The following is a 24,605-nucleotide window of genomic DNA, read 5'->3' on the forward strand; positions in this document are numbered from 1 at the left end:
TGAATCAATATCATTATCAGTTATATTACTCCTAAGCCATGTTACTATAATCTCATTTGAATTAAAAATCTGAAATTGTCAATAAACAATGAATTAAATGAAGCAGTAATTAAAACAATGATATATTAATATTTAAAAAGACATTATTCATAATAGCAGCAACTATGCCAAAGGAAAAAATGTTTCAAAATATTGACTATATGTACAATATTATTAATGATGGACTTAGATCGACATTTCCAAATGTTGAAACAGTTCTGAAAATATCACAATACTGGTGACAAACGCAAGTGGTGAACGGTCTTTTTCATCAGATCACATTAATGCTATGTGTGTTTATTTTCAGAGATGTTCAAATTTAGGTCATATTGACACAAAACTAATGAAACAAATCAGTCTGAAGAAAATTATTGACAAGATATTTTAAAAAGAATTATTGCTACTGTTCAGCTTTTGAGTAAACTTGGTTTAGGATTTAGGGGTAGTAACAACAAAATTTATATGGAACGTAGTGGTAATTACTTAAGTTGCCTAGAATATTTGAGTAAATTTGATAATTTTTTAAGAAACCACATAGCGATGTATGCTAATTGTGGATCTGGCAAAACCAATTACCTTTCACATAAAATCTGTGATGAATTTATAGAATTGATAGCAGAAAAAGTTGAAAAGGTGATTTTTTTCTGAAATTTGAGAAGCAAAATATTTTTCTATTATTGTTGATTCAACCCCTGATCAATTATGATTTTCAGGGTGATCAATTATTGATATTATAAACTTCAGAGGACAAAGTTATGGTATTGCTTCAAATATGGCAGGAAAGTATTCAGGAGCCCAAGCTAGATTGAATCAACATAGTTCTACTGCATTTTATGTACAGTGTACTAGTCACTCTCTAAATTTAATTGGAACTAATGCAGCTGAATCTTGTTCTACTGCAGTGCATTTTTTCCACTTTATACAAAATTTATATAATCTTTTTTCTGCTGACCCAAGAAGATTGAATGTCTTTAATCAATATTTAGTAAGAAATACACCAACACTGAAAAATTTAAGCGATTCAAGATGGTCTGCTACGGCTGATGCTGTCTCAGCTCTTCAAAATGGTTATAAATTAACAAAAGAAGCCTTAATTAATTTATCAACAAGTGAACATGAAAGATCAGTAGTGTGTCTAGAATGTACTAAATTAATAAAAAAAATTGTTGAGTATGAAATTGCATTACCTACTGTCCTCTGGGATAAAATATTAAATAGCTTAAATAAAACAAGTAAATCATTACAACATCACTACATGGATATGTTTTGTATATTAGAAATGATTTTAATATTATTGAAAGAGAAGTTTAATGGCAATACAAAGATAAAAAAAAAGTTGAATTAAAAAAGGAAAACGATGCGTGACGAAATGAGAGATAAGTAATTTTAGAAGGGAAAGAAATGTTTTTTTATCAATATATTCAGTGTTGTTTGTGATAGATTAATTGCTGAAATAAATAGACTAACAGAAATATACACCAATATTTTAGATACTTTTAAAATATTTATAAATCTTGATTTAAATGAAACTGAATTCAAAACTAATATCGATAAATTAATAAGTATACAGTAGGGCCACACTTTACGTCATTCCGCTAATACAGCAGTTTCCAATTATATCCATGTTCATTATGTTCGGCATTTTTGCACTTGACACGCTCAGCAGAGGGTCCAAGAATAGTGTCACATGCCATTTTATTGTCAGTGATTCAGTTTGTTTACAGCACTTGTGCACTCTGCATCTCTTTGTATTCTGGTAATTTTCCAAACTTTCAAACTTTTTAAAGTTATTATATTGTATTATATATAATATTTTTGTGATAATTACAATGGCATTTAAGTGTAGTACTAGTGATAAAAAAAAGGAGTCGTAAGCTTCTTACTTTAAATGCCAAGTTAGAAATGATTAAACTAAGTGAGCAAGGCATGTCTATGGCTGAGATAGGCCATAAGCTAGATTTGGCTTGCCAAACAATTTTTTTGTACAATTGTGAACGCTAAGGAGAAAGTGTTGAAGGAAATTAGAAGTGCTACACCAGTGAACACTAAAGTTATAAGAAACGTGATAGCCTTATTGCTAACATGGAAAAACTTTTAGTGATGTGGATTGAACATCAAACCAGTCACAATGTGCCTTTAAGCCAAGCCATCATCCAGGACAAGGCCCTAAATCTCTTCAATGCTATGAAGGCTGAGAGAGGTGAGGAAGCTGCTGAGGATAAATTCGAAGCTAGCAGAGGCTGGTTTAATAGGTTAAGGAAAGAAGCCATCTCCACAACATCATAGTGCAAGGTGAAGCAGCTAGTGCTGATACAGTAGCTGCAGAAAGTTATCCATGTGAACTTTCTAAGCGCATTGAAGATGGTGGATATACTAAGCAGCAGATTTTCAACGTGGACGAAACAGCCCTATATTGGAAGAAGATGCCATCTAGAACTTTTATTGCTAAAGAGGAGAAGTCAATGCCTGGCTTCAAAGCTGCAAAAGACAGGCTAACTCTCTTGTTAGGGGCTAATGCAGCTGGTGATTGCAAGTTAAAACCTATGATGATTAATCACTCAGAAAATCCTAGGGTCCTAAAGAACTATGCAAAAGCTAGCCTCCCTGTTTATTATAAATCTAATTCAAAAGCTTGGATGACTGGAGATCTTTTCTCAAATTGGTTCGTGGACTATTTTAAGCCTACAGTTGAGGCTTATTGCAAGGAAAAGAAAATTAATTCTGTTTAAGATTTTACTTCTTGCAGACAATGCCCCTGGTCATCCTAGAGCTCTAACCGGTTTGTACAAGGAGATAAATGTTATTTTTCTGCCTGCAAATACAACTTCATTGCTGCAGCCTATGGACCAAGATGTCATTAGCATTAGCATTAGTAGAGGCATTTGATGCAAGAAAGCAAGCTTATGCAGCATCAGCCAAAAAAAAAAAAAAAAAAAAACCCACTTCCACTTCACCCCTCTGTTCGTTCAAAATACCTGTCCAGCTGAGCCTTAAACTTATTTAGGCTATCAACCTCCACCACAAGGGATGGAAGTCTGTTCCACCAACCAACCCCGCTGGCTAAAGGCAAATTTCCGCACGTATATCCTACATCTGTCTTTCCTCAATTTGAATTTATGCCCTCTCGGGTGATTTTTCTGAGCTAGAGGAAAAATCACCTGTCATTGCAGCGTTTAAATCGTATTACTTAAGAAGAACTTTTGCTACGGCTATAAATGCCTTAGATGGTGATACAGTAGCTGGGCATAAACAAAATAAATTAAAAGCATTTTGGAAAGGCTTCACAATTTTGGATGGTATAAATACCATTAGAGATGCATGGGAGGAAGTTAAAGAAACAAAGGTGCTTGGAAGAAGCTAATTCCCACACTTATTGATGATTTTGAAGGTTTTGAGAATTCAGTGAAGGAAGTCACTACAAATGTGGTGGAAATGGCAAGGGAATTAGAATTGGAAGTCGAGCCTGAGGATGTGGCAGAATTGCTTGTCTCTCATGATGAGACCCTATTGGACGAAGATCTTCTGATTGAAGAGCAAAGAAGGATGTTTCATGAAAAGGAGTCCCATCCTGATGATATTCCTGCTATCCCTAAAGAAATGACCACTGAGGAATTGGAAGAAGCTATCAAATATATAGAAACAGGGATGGCAGCTTTTGAGGGAATTGACCCAAATTTCGAAAGAAGTTCTAAAATGAATGCAAGACTTTTGGACGATATTTCATGCTATAAAGAGATTCTAAGGGAAAGGAGATGGAAATTAATGAGGCAAAGTTCATTGTTTTTCTTCTTTACGAAAGTATCATCGCAGCCTTCGACAGCAACAGCTAGCCCTGAACAATCTTCGTGTCAACAGCAACACAAATCCCTGCAAGAGCTTCAACCAAGTTTCCATTGTCAAAACGAATAAGATTCGTTAATGAGTCAGATGATGAAAATGTGCCATCTCCTTCATCCTTCCTACAATAAATATACAGTAATACCCCGACTTACGCTACCCCGACTTACGCGAACTCGGAGTTACGCGGTTCTTGATTTTTTCGTTTGGCAACGCTGCCGCCCACTATCTTCAAGGTCGTTTTTCATATGTTATCGATATCCGGTGCGACGGCGGAGATTGAGAGCGAAAGATGAACAAAATTCAACTTTGCTGCTTTTATGTTTTTTATATCAGTGAAGGGGAAACACATTTCACCATAATAACGTAAAAACCAACACAATTCCAGCTATCGGTATAATCGCAAATGCAATTAGATCGAGTTTACTACCAGTTTATAACAGATTTCACTAGCAGAAACGCAACTGGATTTTTATTGTTTTATGGTAGTAACCCCTAGAAATGTGAGGTGTTAATAGTGTATCTCTGCCTTTATGGTGTTGTTTATTCAGTTGCTACATGCGCGCAGCTTAGTTTATGCGTATCAAGCGTGCCTCCTCATTTTGTAATTGTGCTTTATTCCCTAAAAATTAGTAAAATACTTAATTAAAAGGTGTGAAAAGGAAGCGTCCTGGTGAAGACACTGCAGATTCAGAGAGAAAAAGAAAAGCAATTATCGATAAACAGAGGCGGACTGGGTCAAAAATTCTTACCCGGGAAAATTTATAGTGGCCTCATACTATGGTTTATGGCCAAAATCACACTGGCCCACCGGGGTTTCCCCGGTAAGGCTTATGGCCAGTCCGCCTCTGTCGATAGAGAAAAAATATGAAATTGTGAAACGCTTTGAGCGAAATGAAAGACCATGTGATACTGCACGTGCTACAGGCCTAAATGAAGCAACGGCGAAAAGCACATGACAATTGCAAACTTGACAGGTTGAAAATTGAAAAGGGCTCAATTGTAAAGGGCTTAAAAATTTTAGAAAACATAGACTCCAACGAAGAACGCGTTATAGCTACAAAGCAAGGAATAAAAAAATTATTAGCTTGCTACGACGAAATTCTGCGTGAAAAAAAGAAGGCGCTGTGTCGTCAGACGAATTTGTTAGATTTTATGAAGCCATCGACATCGAAATAACTTTTTTTACGTAAGTCATTTGTTTTTTTAATACATATTTTGTATTAATATGTATAAAGAACTGCAATTTTATTAATATTTTTCTTCTAAACTAGTGTTTTTGTTAGTCCTTGGTCCCAATTAAGCAAAATTTATATGTATTTATATGCAAAGTTGTACCCCGACTTACGCGAATTCGACTTACGCGATTTTCGTTGGACCCACCTATCGCGTAACTTCGGGGTATTACTGTATTAATTTTTTTTTTTTTCAAATTTACATTCGTCAGTGTGTGTGTGTGTGTGTGTGTGTGTGTGCGCGCGCTCTATATTCATTTGATTTTCATATTCGAAAGATTTTCATATTCATTTCATTTTCATATTCAAATTCGAAAGCGAAAAGTGTTCCACTTTTCGGCAGGGATCTGGAACCTAACCCACCGTATGAATGGGGCCCTACTGTATATAAAACTGACATTGACTCAGAAAAGTTTAAAGATGAAGTTATCCAATTTTTACTGTTTATTAAAGGAGAAAATAATACGAATGAATGTTAATAATGGATTAAGATCTACATTTCCTGATGTTCAAACAATACTAAAAATAATTTTAATAACGCAAGCGGGGAACTGTCATTTTCTGTTCTCAAACGAGTAAAAAACTATTTGAGGAATAGTTCAATTCAAGATAAAATGAGAAATTTGTCATTGTTATTTATTAAATCTGAACTAGTAAATAGCATCAATTACGATGATTTAATAGATATTTTTGCTAAGGTAAAGCCAAGGAAAAAATATTTATGCAAATAAATTGTATGCACTCCTAATTTAGCTATTGCATTGCTATTTTATAATGTACATGCTATTATTTACTGCTGACAAATTAGATGTGAATGTTTTTATAATATTTTTGTAACACAATTTTTCATATTGTTTTTGTAATAAAATTAGTAATTACGCTAATTTGTCTTAATTATTTTTTTATTATACTTTATTATTGTTGGGCTCCCCATAGCTCAGTTCTGATGGTGCAGGCAGCCCTGATTCAATTCCGATAGGGACCCCAAATTATGGTGTTCACCCAGCATCGTGATGTGAAATGAGGAGGCTACTTGTGAAAGGGCAGCGGACACTGGTTAAGAAACACGCGATGAAAATCGATTCGCTAACCACGTGATGACCCGTCAAAGTGGATGGTCATCATACCCTCATGGACTGTTGTGACAGAGTTTAGTTTAGTACACTTCTTTATATTTTGCAGTATTACAATCTTTGTGTTTAAACAGATCGTTAAAAATAATTTTTTTTTCTGATCATATATTTATATATGCAAGATTTTTTTTTTTTTGGACTGGTATCTTTAAACGGGGCCCCGCAAGAGCTTAGCACCTCGTGCCCTGAGAAATGTAAGTACAGCAGTGATCTCAATATGCCGTTAGCTTGAATATTCCGTTTTGCCGTTATTTCGACAGTCTACTGTGTATTGATAGATAAATTTGACATTTGAAAAAAAGGCCTTTGGTTTCGGGTTCCATAATGGCATAAAGTACATTGCCACAACTGAAAACACAGAAATTAATACATTTATTTTAAATAAGTTAAGATCCAAAAATATAAACAAACAGGAACTATTGGGATAATGTGCCCCTTCTTCGGCTAGATGTTATATAAACAAAAACAATGGAATATAAGACTGGGATTGATCATGTGTTAGACAGAGTAAGGTATGACAGAGTAAGCTTGATAAATGTTATATGAAAAGGAAAAATGAATGGGCAGAATCAGACACTTGGTGCTGAGAGTGTAAGTTACGTATGCCAGTGTTCGTCGTATTGTAAAACAGCTGCCTCCATAATTGGGTGCATGTATACACCCCTGTTACGGTTGAAGACACTGCTACATTTGGCTATGTGTAGTGCTTTAAGCCACAAATGTTGGCAGTAGTTACATAAGTCATCAGTGATCTTGACATCATGTCAGGGATCAAGGTCGTGCTGTTCAGACCAATAGTGTTCGGCAACAGCAGAGTGTTCAAAGCATTACCGACAATATATATTAGATAGTATGAATCAGAGTTGTAATACTCAATATGTTCTACGTTGATAATAATATTAGTAAAATAATAAGAGGAGTTTACCTCAATATAGTACGTAGAACACTTCCGTATGATACCCTCCAGAAATTAAAATGGAAAAACCGAAAAAATCTACAACTTACCGGTACATTAGAGTAAAATATAAATAATTAAATAATCAATTTAACACAATTCAAATCGATTTAAAACAATTAAAAATCAAATTAATGCAATTAAAAGAATCTAACAAAAATAAACAAAACTCGTTTTGAATATTTTCGTTAGATTCTTTTAATTGCATTAATTTGATTTTTAATTATTTTAAATTGATTTGAATTGTGTTAAATTGATTATTAATTATTTATATTTTACTCTAATGTACCAGTAAGTTGTCGATTTTTTTCAGTTTTTCCGTTTTAATTTCTGGAGGGTATCATACGGAAGTGTTCTACTTACTATATTGAGGTAAACTCCTCTTTTATTTTACTTTACTTATTCAGTATTATTTTACTGACAATATATATATACACTGATGAGCCAAAGCATTATGACCACCTACCTAATATGATGTTGGTCCTCCACATGCAACCAAAACAGCTTGTACCTGGTGAGGCATGGATGCTACAAGATTTCTAAATGTTTCTTGTGGTATCTAGTACCAACACGTAACCAGCAGACCCTTTAACTTTGGCGCATCCGTAGCCAGGTGGGAAGGAGCAGCAGTGCGTAGCACACGCTTCTTGATTAGACTGGGGTTCGAGCCCGTCACCACCAAATATGGAGGATGTGGAAAGGTCAGGGAATGACCACCGCATATCCCGGAGCAATATGGCCTTAGGTGCTAATGCTCCTAAAAACCAAACAACAACAACACCAAATACGGAGCATGCAGAAAGGTCAGGGAATGACCACTGCACCGAGCAATATGGCCTTAGTTGCTAATGCTCCAAATAACAACAACAACCCTTTAACTCCTGTAAGGTCCGTGGTTGAGACGCAGAAGATCAGAGTTGCTGTTCCAACACAAACCACAGATGCTCAATGGGATTGATGTCTGGGGAATTTGGAGGCCAGGGCAATACCTGGAAGTCTTCCTCATGTTCTATGAACCAGTCTCAAACAATCCGGGCAGTGTGGCATGTCGCATTATCCTGCTGAAAGATGGCACCGCTAGAGGGGAAGACTGTTGCCACGAAAGGGTGTACCTGGTCAGCAATGATGTTTAGGTAGGTGGTAGATGTCAGAGTGCCCAGCACTTGGATGACTGGACCCAGGGTATCCCAGCAGAACATTGCCCAAAGCATGACACCACCACCACCGGCTTGTTTTCATCCCATGGTGCATCCAGGTGCCATCACTTCCCCAAGTAAATGATGCACATGTACCCAGCTGCCCACATGGTGCAACATGAAATGTGATTCATCGGACCAGACAACCTTCTTCCAATCACTCAAAGTCCAGTTTCAGTGCTTGCATGCCCATTGTAGGTGCTGTCGCCAGTGAACGTGGTTAGCATGGGCACTTGGAGCGGCCTGTGGCTATGCAGCCCCATTTTCAGCAGGGTTCAATGTACTGTGTGTTGTGACACATTACTCCTGTCAACAGCATTCCAGTTACCGGTGAGTTGCACCACAGTCGCCCTTCTGTTGCCACGTACCATCTGGGAGAGCCTTCGCTCACCTCGAGCATTGATGAGCCGTGGTCATCCAACACTTCACCCGGCGGTTCATGGGTTTCCCTCCTCGGACGACTTTCGGTAGGTACTAACCACTGCTGACCATAAGCATCCCACCAGCCGCCATTTTGGATATGCTCTGACCCAGTCGTCTGGCCATTACAATTTGGCCTTAGTCAAACTCGCTTAAGTCTGCTGCCTTTCCCACCTGAAGAACAAGAGTAACACTGATTAATGGAGCTCAGTATCAGGTGTTTTTATACCATGTCCCGATCTGCACCGTAGTTCACCTGCTGTTGCTTCGATTTGCATAACGACTTGCTGGTCATAATGTTTTGGCTCAATGGTGTATGAACTGTGGGTCTGGCTCAAAATCCCAACAGCCAAAAATTCCGACAATATCTATTATATTGTAAAAGTATATGAATATAATTCTATATATTTATTAGTTTTTTAGTAAGTAAAAATTTACCTTATTAGATTAATTTTGTATAGAAAGACTATAAAATACAACAAAAATTTTAATGACAAATACCTCTCTCAATTTGAAGATCATGTTTTCTGTTACAGAAACAAACAGTTATTTTTAAATATGACCAGCAAACAAAAATGACTTAATTAATTTTACTTTATTATATTGCATTTAATTAGTAATTTTTCAAGTTGAATTTTGGTATTTGTATAGGGCATTTGAGCAATAATTAAGATAGCATTAAAATGCTAAAGATAAAAAACTTGAAATAAGAATATTTTCAGAATATGAAAATTTAGACAATGTATTTTGGCAGCTATGTAACATTTGTCATAAATATCATTAGCATAACTAAAACTAATTATTCAGATATTTGTTATTAGCTGTACTTTAACGAATTTCTTTGACAAGTGCATTATGCATGACTGCTCAGTAATTAATCCATAATATTCTCATTGGAAGAATTAATAATATCATCCTTTTAAGAATTAACTTGTTTTGCAACTACCACAAGTAAATTGCCCGGCATGTATGCCATTAATATAATAGCATTTTAATCTATGTTAAGAACCATTAGGTAAATTGATTGCGGGTGAGGATTAAGTCATTAAGGCAGCGACTTAGTGGAAAATCCGAAAAGTTGGAACCTGGTGTAATCAAGATTTTTGACCTATGTATATTAGAGTGTGTATTTGAGAAATAATATTAGTGTTAGTTCACCCTTCAGAAAAAATGCATGAAGTTTGTGAAATTGTTCCTTCTCAGAAGGGAAGTGTTAAAATTAATGTACTTGGTTATTTATTGGTGCAAGATAAACATTGTAATGACGTATACTACTGGTGTTTCAAAAGCAGAAAAATCAGAAAATGCAAAGGTAGAGTAACAACAAAATATTCGAATCGAGGGCATTATCTTCAAAATTTCTTAAGCCATAATCGCACTCTACAAGCCAGTGCTGCTGCTGCTGTGGCAAAAGCCATTGACCAAATGAAAGAATGTGCAAAGCAAACCTAAGATCTACCATGCCAGATTATTCAAACCAACATAACAGCAGTTCTTCCAGAGAATCTGCAATATATGCACTGAAAAATGATCTTTGAAAGAGAATAAGATATGTAAGAGAAGCAGAATGACCGTCAGAACAACAATTACTTGAGGAACTTGACATCCCAGATACTTTATGCCATACATTAAACAGTGAATTGTTTCTTGTTAAAGATTCTAAAGTGGGAGAGGGAACAATTCCTCTATTTACACCAAAAGTAAATATTCAATGCCTAACATGTGCTCAATATTGGATTATGGATGGTACATTTAAAACCATGCCCACAATTTTTTATGAATTATATACAATACATGCACCCATCGGTAATGAAAACTATCGAATTCTTCCCTTAGTTTATGTGTTGATGACGACTAAGAGTAAAGAAAATTATAAATGTTTTTTTCAAGATATGATTGACTTTGCTGAAGAAAATGAAATTGAATTGAGACCACAGGCCATATTAACTGACCTGATTATAAGCTGCAGTAAATGCCTCCCAAGGTGAGTTCCCTAACATGTCTAGTAAGGTCTGCTTTTTGCACCTGGGACAATGTGTTTGGAGAAAAATTCAAGCAAATGGACTGGTATCTCAGTACAGCACCGATGAAGAATTTAGTTTGTTGCTTCAACATTTGTGTACCTTGCCGTTGATTCCTTCTGGTGAGATAGCACAAGCATTTAATGTTCTGAAGCCATATTTACCAAGGAATGCTAATGATATGATAGAGTGATTTGAAGACAATTGGAGGGCACGTTGGTTGCGGAAGAGAACAGTCAGTGGATTTTTTGGCTACTGTAAAGGAATAAGTATTTTTAATTTTTACCATATTCTTTGTTAATTAACATAAAGTTGTGTTTTAAAGAGATATTAAATAGGTTTAGTATCATTCATTAGCTTCTTATTTTGAATTTAACTAGAGATTTTCGGAAGTTACAACTCCCGGTGTTGGCATCAATGCTGCTGAACTAGCCGATATATTGTAGTCGATAAGAAATAGCATAACGTATATATATCTCGAACTGAGAGTGTAAGGTATAACATAAAACTAGATAGTGTAATACAAAGCACTGTATTAGAAATCTGTTAGCTTATTATAGTATTATCAATTAATAAAAAATATTATTAATCTTATTAAATTTCAGTGTTAATTAAATTGTATATAAACAGAAATCATGACCCAGATTAGAGCTACGAAGCAAAGATCACAGACTAGTGAGAGTACTGTGACTTGGGGGGAGAAACGAAGGGGGCAGACGATTCTATAATGCATCACAGTCTCAAAAAATGTTTGAAATGTGAAATTTTTGCCGACCTTTCTAAAACTGGACATGAGAGCTTGAGGTGTAGGGTAAATGCCCTCAAAGAAATTAATATGAGGGGGCCCATCAAGCTTTCAGCTGCCCAGCTCAACGGCAGAGCTCGCTCCTGTGCATCAGGCAACACAGAGGCAATCTCCAAGGCAGAATGCACTGGACTCATAGGAACTAGTTATTGTTGGCGACTCTATTGTCAGGGAGACGGGGAATATCCTATGCAAGAAGGATAGGTGGAACAGGACCAGGGTATGTCTGCCAGGGGCAAAAGTTTATAATGTTGTAGCTGGGCACAAAAGGTGATATTGTTGGAACTAATGACATTAAGAGAAAGAGATCTGAAGATTTGCTCAACAAGTACAGGTCAATGTTGAAAAAAAATTCACAAGTAATGGTTGAATGTGAAAGGGTCTGCAATTCTGCCCAGACACGATAGGAGGGAGCATATGATGACAGCCTTATCGATCAATTCGGCCCTGGAGAGATTGTGCAAGGCTCAAGGGGTAGAATTTTTTCAGCCTGGTCTGTGCTTGTTGACAGGAGAGACTGCTTCTACAGGGATGGGGTACACTTAAATAAAAAGGGTGCAAAAATATTTGCAGATGCTATCAAGGCAGTGTTAGGTGGGTCGGAAAACTGCTAGCTTTGGGGGAGGATACACAGAATAAAAGGTTAACAGCGGCCTCAAGGAGAGGCTAAAGTGATTCTTGCACTGCATCTATTAGAATGAGCAGTAGCCTGGAAAGCAAGGCAATGGAGATTTCCAGGACTGCTGGGAGTCAGAGTGGAACATGTAAATACATGGGCTGTGTTAAGGTAACTAAGAATAGAAAAACATGCATGTATACTTGCATATACACCAATGCTAGAAGTATAGTTAATAAATTTGATGAGCTTGAAGTGCTAGTCAAGACATCAAAAGCAGTTACTGTTCGAATATCAGAGATGTGGTGTCACACAGACACAAGCAGTGCAGAATTGGAATTTGGGGAGTACAATGTATGCAGAAAGAATAGGCAGGACAGAAAGGGAGGAAGGGTTATGCTGTTAGTTAAGAGACACATAAAATCAAAGGAATGCATCCAATTGGTGGACAATGCAATGTTGAATCTGTTTGGTGTGAAATAAGCACTAGGAAAGGAAAAATGAGAGTAGGTGTGTGTGTTATAGGCCTAATGAATCTGATGAGTATAATGAGCAATTTTGCAGAGAAATAGAGTGGGGGCAGTAACTCAGAGTCTTATAATGGAGGATTTTAACTTTCCTGATATTGACTGGAACTTGTGGGTCGGTCACTCACACACTTTTGTGGATTTATTGGATGATTGTTTTCTACAGCAACATGTTCAAGAGGCAACCAGGGGAAGTAATACACTTGATCTGATTATCAGCAGTGATTATTCATGCATTAAGAATTTGCAGAGAGAGGAACCCCTGGGAGACAGTGATTACAATGTACTGACGTGGGAATTACTTCAAAGATGTAACTACCATCAAGGTAAAAGGGAAGGGCTTTTGCTTTCATAAAGGTCACTACAGGGGGTCTCACACAATTTTAAATTCTGTACAGTGGGATCAAATGATGATGTTGCCAACATTGAATTCTAAATGGGAAGCCTTCAGGGACATAATTTTGGAGGCTACTAGGCTTTTCATTCCAACTAAGAAATACTGTCAAGGTTTAGGCCTAAATGGATGTCAGATGAATTAATGAGGCTCGTGGCAGAGAAGAAAAATGTATGGGATGCATATAAAGTATCAGGTGACACAGAACCCTATGGCAGATATAAGCTAGTCTGTAATCAAGTCACAAAGGAGGTTAGGCAGGCGAAGGCAGATTACAAGAAATCTTTGGCAAAAGATGCAAAGAAAAACAGCAAAGAGTTCTTTACTTATGTAAACTCTAGAAGGAAAGGGATGAATCAGATTAGACCACTTAACATAGATGGGTTGATTATTGATGATCATGCTCAGGTAGCTGATAAACTGAATGAGTATTTTGCATCTACATTCACACATGAGGAGTTATTCAATAAGGGGGAGTTCCAGAAGTTTATCAAACTCTAACAGGGAGCTAAGCAATTTTGTAATAACTGAGAGCAAAGTGGAGGAGAAATTGTTGAAGTATAAAAAAGGCACCTGGGGTGGATGTGATCTATCCAGTTATATCAAAGGAGGCAACAAAGGAAGTAAGCAAACCCTTAGCCATAATTTTGAGTGCTTTTTGGACTCAGAGGAAGTCCCCATGGACTGGAGGTGCACAAATGTATCACTAATTCACAAAGGGATTCCAAAAGGTGACACAAGTAACTATAGACCTGTTAGTTTCACATATGTTCTGGGGAAAATAATGGAATACTAGTTAAAGAAACATTGCAGCATCATCTAGACAAGATTTCAGAATTTTGCTAGCAGGGACAGGGAGGTGATTATCCCGTTATAGAAGGCAATGGTCAGGCCACACCTAGAGTACTGTGTACCGGTCTAATCAAGAAGCGTGTTATGCACTGCTGTCCTGCCCATGTATAGTTGGATGAGCCCATACTGGCGTATATAGTATCATTGAGGAATTTCAGAAAGAACAGCAGCAGGTCGATAACCAGGCTGAATGCATATTTCGTGGTGAATCCTGTCCAAAATTAGCATTAGCATTAGTAGAGGCATTTGATGCAAGAAAGCAAGCTTATGCAGCATCAGCCAAAAAAAAAAAAAAAAAAAACCACTTCCACTTCACCCCTCTGTTCGTTGCAAATACCTGTCCAGCTGAGCCTTAAACTTATTTAGGCTATCAACCTCCACCACAAGGGATGGAAGTCTGTTCCACCAACCAACCACCCGCTGGCTAAAGGCAAATTTCCTCACGTCTATCCTACATCTGTCTTTCCTCAATTTGAATTTATGCCCTCTCAGGTGATTTTTCTGAGCTAGAGGAAGAATCCCATCAGCATTGAGCATGCTTAAACCATTCAAGGCTTTATACACCTCTATCAGATCACCTCGCTGGTGCCTAGTCTCCAGACACTGTAATTTGCAAAACTTAAGCCTTTCTTCGTAAGAGCACCCCTTTGTTCCATTCACTAATCTTGTTGCCCTTCTCTGTACTCGTTCCAGCAGCTCTACATCCTTCTTGAAATGAGGCCTCCAGACCTGTATACAGTACTCTAGGTGTGGCCTGACCATTGCCTTATACAATGGAATAATCACCTCCTTATCCCTGCTGGAAAAATTCCTGTATATCATTGACAATACTCCATGAGCTACTCTTGCAGCCCGTCTGCACTGCTCAGAGAACTTCATATCTGCCTGCACAACCACCCCCAAGTCCCTTTCATTCTCTACCACTGTCAGTGTAGTACCACAGAGTTGATACGTTGCTCTGGGGTTGCTGTTTCCCATGTGTAGTACTTTACATTTGTCAATGTTAAACTTCATTTGCCACCTCTCAGCCCATCTGCTCAACCTTTCCAGATCCTGTTGCAGCAGCATAGTGTCAGTGGTGTCCTTGACAACCCTGCCAACCTTTGTATCATCTGCAAACTTGGACATTAAGCTTGATATACCATCATCAATATCATTTATAAATACAGAAAACAATAATGGACCCAACACTGAGCCCTGAGGGACTCCACTAATAACATTAGTCCACGATGAGCAGTGTCCATTGATTACCACTCTCTGTCTTCTCCCCCTCAACCACCCCTTTATCCATAGCAGCAATTTGCCTCCAATGTCACACTGCTCCAATTTGTGTAGCAGTCTTCCATGTGCAACAGTATCAAAAGCCTTTGTAAGATCCAAGTATATAATATCAAAGTTATTCCCTGCATCCAGTTCTTTTGTGACTGCATCATAATATCCAATCAAGTTCGTCAGGCAAGACTTCCCCTAAACAAAACCATGCTGTGTCTGAGCTATAACTGAAGTCTTGTCTAAATGATCCTGCAGTGCTTCTTTAACCAGTGCCTCCATTAATTTTCCTGGAACAGAAGTTAAGCTCACAGGTCTATAATTACTTGTGTCAGCCTTTGATCCTCCTTTGTATATTGGGGTCACATTTGCACATTTCCAGTCTATGGGTACCTCCCCTGAGTCCAAGGAAGCTCTCATAATTATGGCTAAGGGTTTGCTTACTTCCTTTGCTGCCTCCTTTAATATAACTGGATAGATCCCATCCACCCCAGGTGCCTTTCTTGTGTTTATCTTCAACAGTTTCTCCTCCACTTTACTCCCAGTTATTTCAAGATTCTGTAGCTTCCTGCTAGAGTTGAATACACCTCTGGCATTCCCCTTGCTGAATAACTCCTCATGTGTGAATGTCGATGCAAAATATTCATTTAGTTTGTTAGCTACCTGAGCAGGATCATCAACAGTTGAACCATCAATATCAAGTGGACCAATCTGATTCATCCCCTTCCTTCTAGAGTTAACATAAGTGAAGAACTCTTTGCTGTTTTTCTTTGCATCCCTTGCCAAGGATTTCTCGTAATCTGCCTTTGCCTGCCTAACCTCCTTTGTAACTTGGTTGCATATCAACTTGTATCTATCATAGGCTTCTGTGTCATGTGTTAATTTGTAAGTATCCCATGCATTTTTCTTCTCTGCCATATGTCTCATTAGTTCATCTGACATCCATTTTGGCCTAAACCTTGAACAGTATTTCTTAGTTGGTATGTAAAGCCTAGTAGCTTCCAAGATAAGTTCTTTGAATGCTTCCCATTTTGAATTTGCCGTTGGTAACATCATCAGTTGGTCCCACTGTATGGAATTTAAATACTGTCTCAGTCCATCGTAGTCGCCTTTACGGAAGCAATAACCCTTCCCTTTACCCCTAATGGTAGTTACCTCTTTGAGTAAATCCCACTTCAGCACACTGTGATCACTGCCACCTAGTGGTTCGTTTATCTGCAGATTCTTAATGCATGAAGAATCACTGCTGATAATCAAATCAAGAGTATTACTCCCTCTAGTTGCCTCCCGAACATGCTGATGTAGAAAACAATCATCCAATAAATCCACAAAAGCCCTGTAGTGTGTGAGTAACCAGCCCCCAAATTCCAGTCAATATCTGGGAAATTAAAATCTCCCATTATAAGACTCTCTGATTTACTGGCCCACTCTATTTCCCTGTACAGTTCCTTATTATACTCTTCAGAGTCTTTAGGCCTATAGCACACTCCTACTCTCAATTTTGATCTCCCAATGCTTATGTCACACCAAACTGACTCAACTCTGCACTGTCCGGCGATGTTGACTGGCTTCACTTCCTTGGTTTTTATATGTTTCTTAACTAATAGCATAACCCCTCCCCCCTTCCTATCCTGTCTATCCTTTCTGTAGACGTTGTACTCCCCAAATTGCAGTTCTGCATCCCTTATATCTGTGTGACACCACGTCTCTGATATCCCAACAATATCTGCCTTTGATGTTTTGAGCAATACCTCAAATTCATCAAATTTATTTACTAAACTCCTAGCATTCGTGTACACGCAAGTATACCTGCACCTGTTTCTATTCTTAGCTACCCTAACACAACCCATGTGTTTACTTGTACCGCAATGGCTCCCAGCAGTGTCTGAAATACCATGCATCTTGTTTTCCAGGCTTCTGCTCATTCTAATAGAAGCAGTGCAAGAATCTCTTTCACCTCTGCCAGTGGCTACTGTCAATCTATTGGTCTTTGTCTCCCCCCAAGCTAGCAGTTTTCCGACCCACCTAACACTGCCGCGATAGCATCAGCAAATATTCTTGCACCCTTTCTATTTAAGTGTATCCCATCCCTGTAGAAGCAATCTCTCCTGTTAACAAGTACAGTCCAGGCTGAAAAAAATTCTACCCCTTGAGCCTTGCACAATCTTTCCAGGGCCGAATTGATCGACAAGGCTCTCATCATATACTCCCTCCTATCGTGTCTGGGCAGAATTGCAGACACTTTCAAATTCAACCCTAATTCTCGGCCTTTGTTCAACAGTGACCTGTACTTGTTAAGTAATTCTGCCGGTCTCCTACTCTTAATATTATTAGTGCCAACGTGTACAACTATATCACCTTTTGTGCCCTTAAAAGATGATAAATGCAAGAAGGCGACAGTCAAAGGAGAAATGAGAATAATGATGGTTGTAAACAATGGTGAAAATAGATCTGTGATGAATTACCTTCAGGGTATTGCACACAGTGTATCAAATTATAACCCAATTATAAATATTATTTTAATTTATGCATATATATAGTGTGTTTTTTTCAATAATATGACATAAAATATTAACAATATGATATATTGTTTACATAACTGCAATGTACATGTTCTAGGTGTTCGAACAAAATTTTAATGTTTTTAGTGGTCATTTTTATTACATGAGAAACATTTTTTATTGCAAAAAGTTTCTGAGATTTTGGACTCTAACTTTGTTTTTTAAACACAATTGGCATGTCGGGTGTTTGGGTGACACCGATGAACTGTTCATATTCAGGTATTCTTCAGCATACCTCTGTAGTTTGTTTATGCAATTTTTGGGTATTTGTTTATGTAATTTTTTTCAAATAATTGATGTAATTGCTATCTCAGCACATATGTTGAGATAGCAATTACATTTGTTTTCTAAAACAGATGTAATTGCAAAGGTTTATAAGGTGAGTGGTATTTTAAAATATTTAAAGATGAGAAAGAGTGAACCACTGCCAGGTTAGTTTTAGTGCTTACTAGAGTAAATATCTATTCAGTCTCAAAATTACATTACTAATGTAAGATTTATTCTTCCTAATGCATTTAGAGAGAATAATCTCCAGATTGATGTTGCATTGTATGATAATTACTATTTTAAAGGTCTATATTCATTCCAGTTAGTGTTATGCACATTCTCAGGCCATTATCTATGCAAAGATGTGTATAATACTCATCATTAAGCTGTTTTACCAATCCTGTTGCATAATAAATGGTATTTAGATGCCGTTTGAAATAAAATTAAATTAGGAAGTTTTATTTGCAGGCACAGAGGATCAGAAGTGAAGCAGATGATGTCATCCGCAACAACAAAAACTTATTGGAAAGAGCAGATATGAAAATACAAGATGCCCACGACCTACTAGAGGAATCAATACGGCAACAGCAAGTAAGGCTGTGTACTGATTTATTTCAGATATCCTTATTCATAATAATAGCAGCAAATGATGCAAGCAAGAAGCTTATAAAGCATCACAAAAAAAAAAAAAACCAACTTCCTGCATCACATATCCAACCCCCTCCAATAATTTGTCTAGTTCTTCATTAAACTTATTCAACCTACCCACTTCCACAACAAGTGATGGAAGTTTGTTCCAACTTGCTGGATAAAAGCAAACTTCTGCAATCTATCCTACATCCATTCTTCCTTAAGTTGAAGTTATGCCCAATTATGTGTTTAGTTCAAACAAGAGGAAAAATGCCATCAGCACTGAGCTTGCTCTAATTATTCAAAGCCTTAAATACCTCAATCAGATCACCTAGCAGGTGCCTAGTGATCTCGAAATGCTGCAGTCTACTGAACTACAGAACTTAGTAAGACCACCTTTATATTCCCTTCACCAATTTCATTGCCCTTCTCTGCACCCATTTCAGCAGATTTACATCTTTTGAATGATGCCTACAGACCTGTATGCAGTATTCAAGATGCAGCCTAACCACTGCCTTATACAATAGTATAATCACCTCCTTATTGTTGCTAGCAATGTTCCTGTATATCATTAAAAAAACCCCATGAGCTGTCCTGGCAGCAAGTCTGCACTGCTCAGAGAATATCATATCTGACTATACAATTACTCCAGGAATTTTACAATTACACTATGCTGAGTGTAGTACCATGGTCCTTGAGGTTGTCACAGACATTCTCTCAGATATGCCAGACAAGCTATACTTGCTACCTGGGAGTTTAAAACGCTGATGGAACTGATATTTGGATGACACTCAAGTCAAGTGGACCCAATTTCGGCGAAGTCCGGATGGTCTGTGACAGCCAAATCCTCTGCTTGCACCTTCACGATGGTGGGACTGTTAGTAATCCTGGGTATAACCTCCATGCACAAGTACATGGTGGGTTACCACCCAGGTGTGAACCAACGTAAGCAGAGGCCGAGGTGTGGCGCCGCTCCTCTATGTTCCCAGGCAGTACTAGGTGGTAGATGACTCTCATCAACCGGTGAAATACCACCACTTTGCTTATTGGAGGCTTGAAGTGGTGGAACCCATGTTTAATCTCTAGAGCTAAGTTCCGGTCAACCCTTCCCAATCTCTTCCATCATGCAGTATGATTGATGACTTTTGAGGTTATGATGAACGTCGTGGCGAGATCCAATATTCCTTACATTTCGAGGGTACAGCTCTAAAACGGTGTTCTCAGGCCGGCCGCTAGTTAGTACACCGGACCGAACCTATTGGTAACTCTCTAGGAGGCTTCCGGATCAGCTAGTGTATAATCTTGCTACCTCTACTCTGCCAGATAGTGACTGGAGGGAGTCCAAGTAGTGTGTATGTGGGGAGCATTGTCGAGGCCACATTATGTCAAGGATCTGGGTATATTCTTACCACGTGTACGCCATATCCAAAAATCTCATTACTTCATACATCATGTCCACCCACTTTTTCTTACTATTGAATACACCATGAATTGTCAAACTAATAGAGCAAGCTTATCTGCAAAAAGATCTAAACCTCCCAAGCACTTCCTAATTCATTTCACAAATATACGTGGTCTCAATTCTAATCTCAACGATGTCCATTTCCACTTGCAGTCTGCCAAACCCCATGTACTTTTTCTGACAGAATCTCAGTTATCGGTTGATTCAACTACTGCTCATCTCAGATGCCCAAATTATTCGCTGTATGATTCCTTTCGCCTCAAAGGTGGTACTTGTGCATATGTCCGTTCTGATATTCCCTGTCAGAGACTTGGCAATTTGGAATCTCCTCTCTTTGATCTTCTCTGGCTTAAAATCTCTCTACCTCATTGTGTCAAATTCATCTGTTGTCTCTACCATTCTCCCAACGCCACTAATCACTTGGAGCTCTTTGACTTCCTCTCTTTGCAACGTGACTTTCTCCAGTCCAACTTTCCCAACAGTGAGGTAATTTTCCTTGGTGATTTTAATGTTCACAACTCCAGCTCGCTTCCGTTTTCTAGTCACACCGACCCAGCAGGTCGAGATGCTGAGACTTTTGCAATTACCAATGACCTAGCACAGATTTTTCATTTACCTACAAGAATACCAGACAATCCTAATCATACAGCCAATAAGCTTGATCTTTTTCTCACAAACAACCCTTCTAAGTACACAGTCGAAGTGAGAGGTCCTTTAGGCACTTCAAATCACAACTTGGTGATTGCCTCTTCTCCAATGGAACCTTTATCTCATGGCTATTCTCAACCTCGTGTTGTTTGGCATTACAAGAATGCAAAATGAGATGACCTGCGAGACTTCTTTTCTTCTTTTCCTTGGTCGGATTACTGTTTCAAAACTTCTGATGTCAACGTTTGCTCAGATCGTGTCAGTGAAATTATTCTTGCAGGAATGGAATCCTTTATCCCACACTCCACTTTAAAATCTCTTCCTTTATCTAAACCTTGGTTTTCCAATAAATGTGCTAAGGCTGTTCAAGAGAAGAATGTTGCATATCGTAATTGGCTTCTTTCTAATTCTTCAGTTTTATTTTCTGCCTACACCAAAGCTCGCAACAATTGTAAAGCAGTTATTAATCAGTCCAAACTTGAATTTGAACAGGCTAAGAGTAGAAAACTTGCTTCTTGCTCTGATGGTAGCCGAGCATTCTGGTCTCTTGCCAAAGCTATTGGCCGCAACTTTTGCCCATCTCTGCTCCCACCTCTGTCCAAACCAGATGGTTCGGTTGTCACTTCAACCAAGGATAAAGCTGACCTGCTAGCATCCCATTTTTCTTCCGACTCATTTATTAATGATCTTGGTAAAACACCTCCCACCATTCTCAACACGCTCCATTCAATGCCTCCTGTGGCCTTCCGTCATAAGGATATCAGAAGAATTTTGATGAATCTTGATGCTAAGAAAGCTCCAGGTCCCGATGATATTTCTCCACTTGTTCTCAAAACCTGTGCTCCTGAACTTACTCCTATTCTTTGCCGCCTTTTTTCACTTTTTTATTCCAAAGGTGTTTTTCCTTCTGCTTGGAAATTTGCTCATATCCAGCCAGTTCCTAAAAAGGGTGACAAATCCCTCCTATCCAATTAACGTCCCATTGCAATTACCTCTACTCTTTCTAAAGTAATGGAGAAATCAATTAACCACCAACTCTTATACTACCTAGAAACCTTCTGTCTGATCAACGATCGCCAGTATGGATTCCATCAGTGTCGATCCACTGGTGATATTTTCGGCTTATGTTACCCATTTATGGACTAATTCAGTGGAAAGGTTTGGTGAAATACAAGTAGTTGCTCAAACACTGACATCTCAAAGGCTTTTGATCGTGTTTGGCATAAAGGTCTTCTAAACAAGCTTCCATCTTATGGTTTGCCAACTGTTTTTAGTAATTGGTTATCCAGTTTTCTCTCTGATTGCTCGCTGAGGGTGATGGTAGATGGCTCTCTGTCTTCTAACTTCTCCACTAATGCCGGTGCTCCCCAAGGTTCAGTTCTTTCCCCCACTCTTTTCCTCTTGTATATTAATGACCTTCTTCCATTGACTGGAAATCCTATCCATAGTTTTGCCAATGATAGCACATTGCATTCCACTTTCCATTTTGAGAAACCTTGTCCTGCTCAATCAGCTTCAACTTCTCGAAAATCTGCTACCAATTCCTTAAATACCGATCTTCAGGTAATTCTCCAGTGGAGCAAAGACAACTTAGTTGATTTCAACCCTTCTAAAACAAGTTTTATATCTCGCAAAAAGGATTCTTCTGCTCCTATGCTTATCTTTAGTGACACTCCGATTTCTACGCAAAATGATATATCTCTTTTGGGGATTACACTGACTTCTAATTTCTCTTGGCACAAGCACATTACAAATATTGCTTCCTCTGCATATAAAAAACTTGGTTTTCTCTTTCACTCTCGGCGTTACTTTTCTTCCAAACAGCTGTTCACTCTGTATAAATCGCAAATCCGCCCTGCCATGGAATATTGTTCCACATCTGGGGTGGTGCCCCCAAAACCTCTCTCAGGCTTCTTGATTCTATTCAGAAGAGGACAGTTAGGTTAATTAATGATTCATCTCTAACAGAGTCTCTCCACTCGCTTTCTCATAGACGTACTGTTTCTGCTGCATGCCTTTTCTACAGATACTTCCACGGGCACTGTTCTTCTGAATTGGCTTCTATAATTCCCGCTCTCTCTTTCAAAACAGTCCGAACACGTGCCGCCACCAGCCAACATCCATTTACTGTCCAACTTCAAATCCACAGAACCAACTTTTCATCTTCCTCATTTATTCATTCAACTGCCATTTTCTGGAACAACCTTCCTTCATACGTATTTCCTGAAAATTACAATCTACAGAAGTTCAAGTCCAATGTCAACAAATATCTTCTTTCGTCTTCTCAACCTCCAACCCAAGCACGGTACTAAGTACTATAGGTTCTAATACCTCTGATGTTTGCAGTTCACATAAAAAAAAAAAAAAAAAAGTACCACACAGTTGATACATTAATCTGCGATTCCTGCTACCCATGTGCAGTACCTGGCATTTGTTAATGTTAAACTTTCACCTGCCATTACTCAGCTCATCTGCCTAATTTTTCTAGACCTTGTTACAGTAGCGTACCTTGATTATTGTCATCACCATACTGCCAGCCTTTGTCTCATCTGTACACTTAGACATTAAGCTTGATATACTTTCATCAATATCATTAATAAATATAGAAAACAACAATGGGCCCAGCACTGAACCCTGAGGGACTCCAATAATAACATTAGTTCAGGAAGAGCAGTGTCCATTAACAGTGGCATATCCAGGTATCATTGTAAGGGGGAGCATGGCGACAAGGCTTTTGAGTTTTTTTTTTTTTTTTTGTAGTACGCTTTCTACATTATTTTTCTTTAATTTCAAATTTTTGGTTAAGAGGGCACATATGCCCTCTCTGCCCACCCCTGAATATGCTCCTGTCCATTAATAACCACTCTTTTTCTTCCTCTCCCACTCAACCATCCCTTTATCCCTAGCAGTAACTTGCCCTTAATGCCATACTGCTCCCGTTTGTACAGCAGTCTTTTATGTGAAATAGTATCAAAAGCTTTCATGAAATCAAAGTATATGCTAACACAATTATTTTTTGCATCCAATTCCTTTATTACTGCATCATAGTAATCAATCAAACTGATCAGACAAAATCATCCCTTAAAAAATGCATGTTGTGACTTTTTAAATAGTCCTGCATTACTACTTTAACCAGTGACTCCATCATTTTCCCTGGATAAGGGCAGATGACCTTCCTATGTGTGAGTCTTGTGACACTATTTTATCTATAGAGCATATTTTAATCGACTGCATTAATTTTACCCATGTTCGCAATATATATTTTACTGCTTTTTTACTCATCCGACTGGTCCTTATACACCCAGTCAAATTTTATCAGACAACAACTATGTGTCAGCAGTTTTAAAGTTTTTGAAAGCTATTAATATATACACACATATCTAAATTAGATAATTTACTTTCAAAATTATACTGTTTTTTATATATATATATATAACAATGTAACGAGGTAACCTTTTTGAAGGTTACAGGAATCTCTATCTTCGTTGGTATTTTAATCTTTTCCTGGTGCAGTAAAATAGTAGTCATTTTTGTGCCAGTAAAGTCAAAATCAAATAATTTTTTTCCTGGAATAGAAGTAAACTAACAGATCTTTAATTACTTGCATCACTCTTTGATTCCCTTTGTGATATGGGGATACAGTCACATACCTTCAAAGATGTATGACTGTATCCCCAAAGATGCTCTCATAATTATGGCTAAGTGTTTGCTTACCTCCTTTGCTGTCTCCCTTAATAT

The 24,605-nt window shown here is 38.0% G+C and overlaps 1 protein-coding gene across 4 annotated transcripts in view; it reads left to right on the top strand.

Moving 5' to 3' along the window:
* Positions 1 to 24,605, top strand: part of LOC150087322 (laminin subunit gamma-1-like) — a 327,255-nt gene that overhangs the window by 267,000 nt on the left and 35,650 nt on the right. For all 4 annotated transcript variants that reach the window (XM_090371124.1, XM_090371125.1, XM_090371126.1 and 1 more), the window contains one exon: positions 18,596 to 18,718. In XM_090371124.1, the coding sequence (XP_090227250.1) occupies positions 18,596 to 18,718 (123 nt within the window). The remainder of the gene's footprint in view (positions 1 to 18,595; positions 18,719 to 24,605) is intronic.

The sequence above is a fragment of the Mastigoproctus giganteus genome, chromosome 4 (assembly GCF_048544385.1).
Source record: "Mastigoproctus giganteus isolate SK-2022 chromosome 4, ASM4854438v1, whole genome shotgun sequence".
NCBI classification, from domain to species: Eukaryota; Metazoa; Arthropoda; class Arachnida; order Uropygi; family Thelyphonidae; genus Mastigoproctus; species Mastigoproctus giganteus.